At 34.9% G+C, this 12,092-nt stretch overlaps 1 protein-coding gene across 1 annotated transcript in view; it reads left to right on the forward strand.

The window, feature by feature from the left end:
- The first annotated feature begins 11,245 nt into the window (after positions 1-11,245).
- Positions 11,246-12,092, forward strand: part of LOC120140280 (granule-bound starch synthase 2, chloroplastic/amyloplastic-like) — a 33,855-nt gene continuing 33,008 nt past the window's right edge. The window contains exon 1 of the mRNA XM_039155284.1: positions 11,246-11,671. Coding sequence (XP_039011215.1) covers positions 11,378-11,671 — 294 coding nt within the window. The 5' untranslated portion in view covers positions 11,246-11,377. The remainder of the gene's footprint in view (positions 11,672-12,092) is intronic.

Here is a 12,092-nt window from a genome sequence, read left to right on the forward strand (position 1 = left end):
GATTTTAGATTTCTATACAAATGAACACCACAAAGTCCATGAAAAGCATCTGGGAAACACCTTCTAACAGCGTTGTCAATTGAGTTTACCCTATCGGATATGATTGTCAGATTGCTAATATGACCTATACAATCCCTAAGATGCCCCATAAACCATGTCCATGAATCAGAGGTTTCAGATTTGCCAACCCCGTAAGCTATTGGCAATATCCCATTGTTAGCATCCATGGCTACTGCTAATAATTTTACTCCAAGGTATCGACCTTTCAAATGTGCTCCGTCAACTATAATAACTGGGCGCATGCAAGTAATAACGAACGAATCTACAAAATAATATACACAAGAAATATAATCATTTAAATGTGAAATGCATGTAACTAACAAAAATGAGTCAACAGAATTATATTGATTTACTAACCGCAGCACCAATGGCGATAAACAACAACTCAAAGCGTCCATCTCTATCTGTTTTGATATGAGTTACCGACCCAATATTTTTCAGCTTTAAATTGTGACAATAAGCCGGCAGTTGGGCAAACGATGCTTCTGGAGACCCCCTCAATAATTCCAATGCATAACATTTGGCTCTCCAAGCTTGAGAATATGATATACTAATCTTGAACCGAGCATTCATGTCAGTCATAATTTCATGTCCCCGATATACCCTGCCATTCAAAAACATTAACTCAGCCAGAAAACCACCCAACACCTTTTTGTTTGCCTGTCTATGGTGAGGAAAAACTTGGGTTCTTGAACATGTATGTTTATCAATAAAAGTCCTAACTTGAAACATTTCACAATCTTTTATCCTCTTTGCAATCATACGCCACGTACAGTTTTTTTCAATCATACACCTTGTTTCGAAACGATCTTTGCTTGATTTGTTAACTTTTAGTTGTTAGCCATCTTCCACACATTTCATATACAAAGCTATCTTCAAGTCTTCCTTTGTATCAAAACAATCATCTTTCTTGATACGAATAACTTTTGTGTAACAATCAACTGCTTTCTTTACCAACTCTTCTTCCGGTATCTGAAGTAATTCTGGCATATTCCAGTTATACTCCTGTGGCATTTTCTTTTCTTCGGGGACTTTTTCTTCTTCTTTTTCTTCTTCAGGATTATATGAATTACAGAATGGATGTTCAACATGTTCATTCACAGTCGTAACTTCCTCCTCATTATCATCAACAACATCTTCCTCGGCAACGGTTGTTTCATCATCAAAATTCGGGTATTGACCAATATCAAAATCATTACACGCAGGGTCTGTTTCTTCTTCTGAAACATCATCAAAATCCGAGTATTGACCAATATCAAAGTTCGGGTATTGACCAAGATCAAATTTCGAATACTGACTAGTACTCACAATTTTTTCTGTTGACTCATCATCGTCTAATTGGTCAATACGAAAACTGAAATTTGGTGCTGAAAGTTGATTGGTATTTGGATTAGAGAAAGGTTGTGGGTTTTGAGAAAAACTTAGTTGATTACTACCCGCTACTGACCCAACAATACTACTTCTAGGTTCAACAACATACAATGTAACATCATCACTTGAAACACTAATGTAAGCAATGAATCGTTCAACATCTTCATTGTCGGTTAACAAATAAACTTTACCATTTCTCTGATAAGATAGCCTAAATCCACTTAGGGGCTCTAAATTCAATTTCTTTGAAACACGTAACATTAGAGTTTCATAAGTTAACTTTTTTAATGTCAGTTTTAGTTGAAGATTCATGGGTAAAGGCATATATTGTAAAACACCATGAACATTCTCCCATGACCCTCCAAAACACAAATCTATCCAAACATGATCAACATTAGATGATTTCATGGTTGTAAATTAATTTACTAAACAAACGAGCTGCGAAACTAAGACCTGTTGCCGGATGGGGAAGGATGTAGGAACGGATATAGGAACAGATGTCGCCAGAGAGAGTGATAGATGGAGATGGAATGAGTTGCGATATAGGGATTTAGGTTATGAGTTGTTGCTGCTGCGTAGATATATACACAAAAAATTTGTGTTGCGAAGCTAAAACCTATTGCGAACTTTGAAAATCGCATTGCGATTCTGTATTATCGCGTTGCGAAAGTAAGTATCGCGTTGCGATTTTCCCAATTCGCAATGCGAATAAGTAAATCGCAATGCGATACTGACTATCGCAACGAGATAATACAAAATCGCAACGAGATTCTGACTTTCGCAACGAGATTCTGAAAATCGCAATCATCTTCAAAATCCCAATCACAACCGGCTTCACCTTTTGGGACTGTTAACTTAGGTGATTTTTAAATGCAAACGTTGTATTATGTGTATTTTATGTGTGCACTTTTAACATTTTCAGTTAGGCATGTATTAGTAACTTGAGTTTGAACATTGCTATGATCTGTTCAGTTGTTATCACTTATTAGACATTCATTTGACTATCGCAACGGGGAAATCACAACGCGAAAATGGCTATCGCAATGCGAAAATGAAAATCGCAACGCGAAAATGGCTATCGCAACTAGAAAATCGCAATGCGGAATGAAAATCGCATTGCGATTTTCTCGTTGCGATAGTCAGTTTCGTGTTGCGATAGTCTGTTTTGCCTTCAACATAATGCAGATTGAAAATCAACAAATCAACTATTACATTTCAATCAATTAAACAAGCACAAATAAGAATTATGTACACATCAATTAAACAAATCAACATTTACAAATCATTTTTTACAAATCAATTAAACAATCAAAAAATAATAATAATTCTTATTTCCTCATTAATTATTGAATCAATGAATCAACTTTTGCACCCGTACATCCATTTCACGCAGCTCACTTAAGGATTAACCTGCAGAAACCAAACATTTGCTCAAACAAGACTTCCTACACATCTAAAACCTACAAACAGCAAATTATTGAATTCTAGGTACTTAACCAAACATTTTCAAACCAAAAGGAGTATATATGTTAACAAAACTTGCATTTGACTTACCAATTAACAATTGATACTTTCATAATGCGGATGCAGGTAGGCAGCGTCTAGAATATATCGCTCTAGCCATATAATGTCGAAACCACAAGCCTACTGCAGCTCTATCTCTATCGGTGGGAGGTAGAAACTCTGTGCTTCCCGTCGTCAAACGCGCCAAGCACATGCATACGAGAGGACCGCAATCCCCTCTGGCTCCCGGCGATTGTTGTGGCACGGTCTCGTCTCTGACAACTGTGACATTGAACTTCTTTGGCTTCTTGTGTCCAGAATGAGTCCAATAATTAATCCCATCCAAGAATTTAGCCAAATGAGAGCTCCATCCCTTGATAATATCTCTCAAATCAGACAGTGATATGTAATTTATCATGCTGTCATATACTATTATCTTCAGGGATGGGAGCTGAAGTTGGACGAGAAGCCAATGACGACGTTCCAAAACAGGGATAAACACATGCAATCATAAGTAATAATTCATTTATTTGCGCACTTATTTATGAACACCTTTAAAAAATTTAAAAAATAAACACTAACCTTATCGACCTCCCACTATGCAGGATAAAGTTTAGCTTGTCTATTGCCCAACGAAAATGATTCATCTCGTTGATTCTTCAAGTGAACTGCGTGAAAAGCCGCCGTCATTATTGTATATCGCGAATTTTTTTATTTTTCCTAAGCTTCCTTATTATTAGAAGACGTGACACCCAGGCATCGATATGTTGTTTTACAAAAAAAAGACATATATTAGTGAATTACATTAATTTTTAAAAAAATTAATCAAAATCATATATAAGACAAATATAAGACTTACCTCCCCATCGAAATAGCCACTGTCTTCAACCCCTAATAACACACCCCACCAAGACCGATTAAACAACAAATACATCTCATCGTTGAGTTTGCTTATGTCAGTGTAACACCCTTGGCTCCGCTCATGTAGATAAAAATCAATTGCGGTCTTAGCCCAAAGGGTATTATCCAGAATTGTTTTCGGTAGTTGTCTCCTCTCCACTTCAGATACCGGAAGGGTACTAGCCGGTAACTCATACGAGAGCCAACTCTCATCCATCATGTCTGGAAACGGTGGGGGTTTCTCAATAATTTGATATATTACTCCATGTGAATCGGGCTCTGGAATGGTGGGAGGGACCTCTTCAACGATGACAGTGGCCTCTTGAACGGTGGGGGGGACTCTTGAGGGATGATAGGGGCCTCTTGAACGATTGGAGGGGACTCTTGAGGGATGACAGGTGAGTCGGGCTTCTTCTTGCGGAGTCTTCGCACCATTGGGGTGAACGGAGACGTAATAGCACGTGCACGCCGTCTGATGCATGAACTCCGTCATGCAAGGAAAACCCGACGTAAAGCATCCACCTTATCGGGTCGCTAAAAAAAATTAATACATAAATCAGTAAATAAACAGACATGATATTAAACAAAGACAAATATGTTTCAAACTTGCATTGTATTCACCCAAGTCATTATTCTATCATAGTTCACAAAATGCATCAGATAACATTCCAAAAGTAAGCACTTATATAAACATTTAAAAGGACAACATATATAAACATTCAAGAAGAAGAATAGTTTACTTTCGCAATGCGAAAATGACTATCGCAATGTGGAAATGGCTATCGCAATGCGAAATGAAAATCGCAACGACAAAATCGCAACACGAAACACAAATCGCATTGCGATTTTCATTTCGCGTTGCGATTTTGTCGTTGCAATTTTTATTTCGCATTGCGATTTTCATTTCACATTGCGATAGCCATTTCCACGTTGCGATAGTCATTTTCGTGTTGCGAAAGTAAACTATTCTTCTTCTGCAAATTGAAACTTGAATGGATTGCATTACTTCAACCAAAAGACAAAAACAAAACCAAAAACAAATACTAACAAAAATAGTTTAGCAGTATTGGTAGCAACCGAATGAATTTATTAAGCAATCTAAGTGAAATGGTTAATCTAAGTGAAATTACGAGTAAATTTATCATCAAGTTAAATATGAAAAATCTTAAACTTACCTCGTTGCGTAGAGTATGAACCTCATTCTGCAACGATGCTACCATCTCACGTAGAGCGGCTACCTCAACGCGTAAAGTAGACACCTCAACACGCCATGCACCATCGTCTTTGCGTAAAGTACCGACCTCCTCACGCAAGGCATTGACCTCATCACGTAACTCTCCTAACTCATCCCGTGGAGGTGGAGAACAAGGAGATAAACGTCGTGGCATCTTTGCCGGTCGCCTATCTTGCGGTGATGGTGGAGAAGAGGCTCGATGATGTGATAGAATAGGTGATGGCTGTCGTTGTGGAGGTGTATAGTCGGGTCGATCAGGTGATGGATCTGGGTGAGGTGATAGCTCTGGGTGAGGTGATGGCTCCCGAAGTGGAGGCTGCTCATCATCCTTGCCATCAAAAAAATGCTTACTAGCTTGCCACCAATCAGTGGCAAGCTCTGCTTCCGTGGGTGTCAGCCTCTGTAATGGAGTGTTGGCCTCCTAATAATATAAAAGCTCAAACAAAGTTAAACATGTACTAGTAATAACTTGTTTATAAACATATGGTAGTATTTATGTTAACTTACATTATTTATTGTCGTATACCGTAGTAAATCTTCCCATTGCAAGGTCCATTTCCTTTTCCAGGAAATAGCCCTGGGAATATCATTTGAAGTTTTTATTGCATATGTCTTCATGGCATGAAAGGCCTCAAATATCCAAATCTACAAACAATATAATAACAAACATTAGTAATTGTTAAATAATTACTTATAATTTTGGAAACATTATATAAAAATTCTTACCTTAAAGGCCCAAATAAAGCCTGTTAAAGTGTATTTGGAACCATCGCCATGCAAACTTTTTCGATCATCCAAGGCAGACGATAACTTATTCTATGTAGCTTTCCATAAATATGAGCCCCACGGAAACAGGTTCCACGCATTTAGGTCTTCTACCAATTTGATTAGATCATTCAGAATAGGTTGTCTGGCCTCTCTGCCTAAAAAGCCGACATGCAAAAGTATTAGAAGGCATACTCGGACAACATCGACGTCATCCATCCGAGTAAAACCATCTTTCTTATTCAATAATATCGTCAGGTCTTCCACGTGTAGATTCGGCCTCTCCAGCTCAGGAAAAACCTGGGATAACCATGATGGGCGGGTAATGTGTCTAGTGTACCGACCTACATCATCGTGTCCGAAGCATAGACCGGTGATTAAGCAAAACTCCTCCCGCCCAAAACACGTATACGCCGGTGGAAAATCAAACCATATCTCTTCATCACGACGTTGTATAGTATCTGGTAGATCCCTAGTCATGGTTTGAAGAAACAGGTGTGTCAACATCGCATCTCCACCGGGATGTTGTACTTTCAGCCATGGCCCGAAGCAAGTATCCTCAAACATTTTTCTTTGTGTAGGTGAAAGCTTTGACGCAATTGTTTTAGCCAGGCTGACTTTATTTCTTAAGGTCAATTGAGCCGAATAAAAGTTCTACAAAAACAATAAACATACTAAGTTAGATATACCAAAAACTACACTGTGAAGATATACCAAAAACAATAATAAACATAAAGAGTAGTAGTTTATTCTTCAAACTTAAATTTGCAACACTGTGAATTTCTTATTTGTCTTTGTTTTTTGGTTGAAGTAATGCAATTCATTCAAGTTTCAATTTGCAGAAGAATAATAGTTTCTGAAAATGAAAATCGCAACACGAAAATGACAATCGCAACGCGAATTTGACTATCGCAACGAGAGAATAAAATCGCGTTGCGATTTTGTCGTTGCGATTCTCGGTTGATTTAATAAGCAATCTAAGTGAAATGGTTAATCTATTATTGAAATTACCAGTAAACTTATCATCAATTTCAATATGAAAAACCTAATAATAATGCAAAAATTTCAAAAAGAAAATAATTAAAAAAACTAACCCTCGGTGGTTGATTTGGTTGATTTTCCATTTCTGATTGTGAGGGTGGCTCTGAGAGATGGAGATAGACGGATTTCGCCGGAGATAGGGACGGATTTCGTCGGAGATGGGTGAGAGAGTGGGAGATGGAGATGGGACTGAGTTGTGATTTTAGGTTTTAGGTTATGAGTTGCGATTACGGGATATACTGTGGATGGTTCAGTGTTCCAATATATTAATATTCGTGTTTGGAATTTGAAAATAAAATACGCTTTGCGATACTAATGACGCTTTAAAAATCGTATTGCGATTATGTATTATCTCGTTGCGAAAGTCAGTATTGAGTTGCGAAATTAAGTATCGAGTTGCGAAAGTCAGTATCGCGTTGCGATTTTGTATTATCGCGTTGCGATAGTCAGTATCGCGTTGCGATTTTCCAAATTCGCGTTGCGATTTTCCAAGTTCGCATTGCGATTTTCCAAATTCGCATTGCGAATTGGGAAAATCGCAACGCGAAATTGGAAAATCGCATTGCGATAGTCATAATCGCGTTGCGAATCTGGAAACTGATTTGCGATAATGGAGATCACGTTGCGAATTAGCGATCGCATTGCGATTTTGTTGGTCATTTTGGAAAATCCGGAAAAAGTTGGTTAAAATCGTATATTATATGGGATTTTTGGTCACTGAGGTTATTTTCTCTATATATATATATATACTTCCCTGTGCACGAACCAAATGATAACAGTGATTAAGGGTTTGTTGTTATTCCTTAAAGTCTCGAGTTTGAGTACCACATATATAGTGATATGAGCATTCATTGTCAAATGATTTAGAGTCTTTAAACAGATATTTCCTCATATTCATCCTAAATTTATCATATATATATATATATATATATATATATATATACTTCTCAAGTATTATAAGTTACCATGATTTTAAATATGCCATTTTTAATCTCAGATATAGATATAATAATAAAAAATTCATCAAATGTTGAGAACGATTAATTTAGTGCAATATCTATTAAATAAAGTAGCATTCAATGTGTTATTACCAAGAACGTCACTAAGACCAGCATCCACCATACTCTCGTCCCTAAGGCTTCTCATTGGCCCAAAGCCTATTAACTCACATTCGACACCCACCATACTCTCGTCACTAAGGCTTCTTATTGGCCCAAAGCTCATTAACTCACATTCGACACCACCATACTCTCGTCACTAAGGCTTCTCATTGGCCCAAAGCCCATTAACTCACATTCAACACCCACCATACTCTCGTCACTAAGGCATCTCATTGGCCCAAAGCCCATTAACTCACATTCGACACTAGGTTGACCATCAATTACCACTTAGTCTGATTTGGACGAATACACTTAGTGTGTTATTAATATTAGAGTTAATACTATGTGATCAAGTTAAATCAAGCATCATAACTCTTGCTCAGAACAAATAAGACACTTAAACCCGTCAGCTTAGCAATATTATACTCCTTTATGTGTATCGATACTATCATTCTTCGATATTGATATCAAAATGAGATATGAAGTTTGCTAAAATGAATTGAGTATTGATACTCTCGTACTAAAACCGATAATTCCTTTTTATAGTATCAATACCCACTTTTGATACCAATACCAAAATAGGCCATTGGGATTTGAAGGATAACCCAATATTAATATCATCATCCTTAGTATCGATACTCTATAAATAATATCGATAGATATGATGAATAATATCGATACTACTAATTGTTTTTACCCATATTTATTTATTGTTCATCTGACATCGATATTTCAAGAATCATATCGATATTGAAACACAAAAAATAACTTTCAAAACTCAAATTTCACTCCCAAATTTCGTCTTCAAGTCACCCATAAAGTCTAAATTGCTTCTAAAAGTTCTCAGAGTCATATAGGTCCATTTAACATCTAAAAACACCATTTGAAACGTCCAAATAACATCCAAGCTAAAAATCATACAAACACCCATAACATACTCATAATTTATATTATATCATAAGGCATCATTTGTATGATAGGAATAGTACTACAAGGTGTTAGAGATACATTATCTTGCACCAAAACATTAAAAAGAAGTTTCTTGATTAGTGATCACTAAGCTTGCCTTTGTCTCTAGCTTTAGATGGTCCACCTTGCTCCTTTGCTTCTCAAACACAAGAAAATGGAAAACCATTCAAACTCATGATAAAAAGAGGTCCAATGGACGAATTTAAACCTATAAATGGGTCTTAAAATCTCTCACCTTCTCTAAATTTATCTCAAAACCTTCAAATTCCAAGTTTCTCAAAAATAGGTAATATGCATCTTACCCTATAGCCCTTGGAGATTCTAACATATTTCTTACCTTGAAGATGAAGATACTTTAACGAAAAAGGATGAGTTTGGAATATAATGAATAATCGAGTGATCATTTTATAACTTTTAATAATAAAAAAATTTAATAAAATAACTCCTAATAGTAACGAGACAACTTTTAATAATAGAAAAACTCAAAAAATAATATCCTATAATTTGATACCATTTATCTACTTTATCTTTAAATTAAAACAGCTCGTATGAGTTAATTCTACCCTTTGATATTTGAAAAAAAAATGATTAATCGTCTAAGAGTAGTTATCATAGGTAGAATTGACATTTGTGTACCAAGTTCGTCATCTTTTCATCCACGTTTTAAATTCTCAAGAAAGGTGAACCCATTACTTCTGTCATGCTTGATTTTTTCCTAGGAAAAAAAGGTCCAATTATATCGTAATCTTAGTACTATTTGTAAATTATGAATTTAATCTTTAAATTTTAATTACACGAACCAATTTACCTTAATAGTTAAAGAATTGCTATTATTTGTTGAAGTTTCGAGTTCATGTATCATGTATCATGTATGCTAGGGGTACATGGGTTTAATGTCAAATGATTGAAAATCTTTCAATAGATATTACCTTATACTCACTTTAAGATTAATAAAAAAATCTTCAAATTTAAATTTTACTTTTTAAACTAATAATATTAATTTAAAAATATATAGATAATATGATTAAAGTATACCGTATATATGCTTAAAATATTAAATTAGAGTACAAAAGTTAAATTAACATATTACACATAATATAATGATTCATATTTGAATTGTTAAATTTCATAACTATCATTTAAATTATAATCAAAAATTTTAAATTTTAAAATATATATATTAAAATAATAATAAAAATAATAAATTATAAATTATAAAAATGGCTAATAGAATAATGGGTAAAGTACACAAATGGTCCCTGACTATAGGGTGTTGTTTTGTTGAGTCTCTTGACTATTGAAAGTTACAAATTGGACTTCCTACTATAAATCCCTATTTGTTGAGTCACTCGACTATTAAAAGTTACAAAATAGTAATTGACTATTTATTTGTTTCAAATCCATATTTTTCTGTTAAAAAATTGACGGTTGTCTGAGTTGAATGTTAACCTGCTCATTGGGATATAATAAAATATGATCATAGAATCGTTTGAGTTGTATTCTATGGATCGAGTCTTCGTTTACATTATGTCATCAAGCCATTGCTTGAAATATTATATTGTCGAATCAGTGCTTGAAAGCAACAACAATGCAAGTAAACATCATTAAAATATGATTTTTTCATATCTCTATCAGCAAGTTAACTTCCAATTCAGATATCCATCAATTTTTAACAGAAAAATATGAGTTTTGAACATATGAATAGTCAGATGATCATTTTGTAACTTTTAATAGTCAAAGACTCAACAAAACAATACCTTATAGTGGAGACCATTTTGTAACTTTTAATAATTTGAAAACTCAACAAAATAGTATCCTATAGTCGAGTGATGATTTCTATACTTTACCCCAGATACTTTGCATAAAAATGAAGCCCAACTACATTTCAACTCACAAAAGATTGGACTAAATGAATTGGTTAGGTGGAAGATTATTAAAGTCAAGTTGATACAAAATAATTAAAAGGAATATTATACAATGATAATATATTGAATTCTGGAAAAAAAACTTTTTTTACAAATAATAATATATAAACGATAAAAAATATTAAATCTAAAACTAAAAATTTCATCTACCTCTCATCAACCATGGCCCAAAACCAGATCTCTAGCAAAGCAAACTCTCCAATTTCTGTTCCAAAATTCTCAGATAATTTGAACCTCAGAAAAAATAGAAAAAACAGACAAATTCATTCACCATGATTTCCAAGCTTTTGGGACCCACTTTAACAACACCACTCCACAAATTATCCTCTTCATTTCCATGGTTCCCCCCCCCCCCCCCGAAAACCATTTTTTTATGTAAAAAAGACTATAACTTGCCATTCACCCATTTCCCCCAAATTAAGTTGTAAAAAAGAAGAAGAAAGGGTATTCTTGGGGGATTTTGGTTTTATTATTTTGATTTTTGAGTCGGTAGTTTCTGGCCCTGGGAAATGGCTTCCATTGGTACTTCTTCACCTTTTATGATTGACAGAAATAGGGAAAGCAAACCTTTTGTTTTCTCAACTTTTAGGCCGAGAAAGATTAAAACTTTGGCTGTTTCGAATGGTTCAACATGTGGGGTTTCTTTGTTTTATAATAACAAAGGGAAGCTATGGAGATTTAAGCCTGTTGGGTTGGCTAGTTCTACGGATGGCCTTGGTGGTGATAGCTCAGATAATACACTTCAGGATACAATTGAGAAGAGCAAGAAGGTTCTTGCCATGCAAAAAGACCTACTTCAACAGGTAGCTTTCTTTCTTTCTTTCTTTTTTGTTTTTATAGTAAAATTGGGTTTCTTTTAGACTAAAAATGTGCTTTTTTATTCATATGATGGGTGTTTATTTTATGGGTTGTGATCCATTCTTTGGTACTTTATTGAATGTGACACTTAAATGTTGACTTTTGCAGCAAACAGAGATAAATAGATATGGGATAATGGGAATTATGGCTTTGAATCTTATTGTGATTAGCTACTTTCAAATTCTATAATCTATACCTAACTTGCAATGGAACTCCATTGAACCAATAAACAAGAAACAAATATAGTAATAGCAAAAGTCTTTGTAGCTTTCTTGGAGATATGATTCCATTTGTAATCAGCCATTTCATATATAGTTTTCTTACTCTACGTGCTTTTAGATTTCAGAGATGCATTTATAAAGGGTA

Source organism: Hibiscus syriacus, unplaced genomic scaffold (assembly GCF_006381635.1).
Source record: "Hibiscus syriacus cultivar Baekdansim isolate YM2019G1 unplaced genomic scaffold, ASM638163v2 tig00110783_pilon, whole genome shotgun sequence".
NCBI lineage: Eukaryota > Viridiplantae > Streptophyta > Magnoliopsida > Malvales > Malvaceae > Hibiscus > Hibiscus syriacus.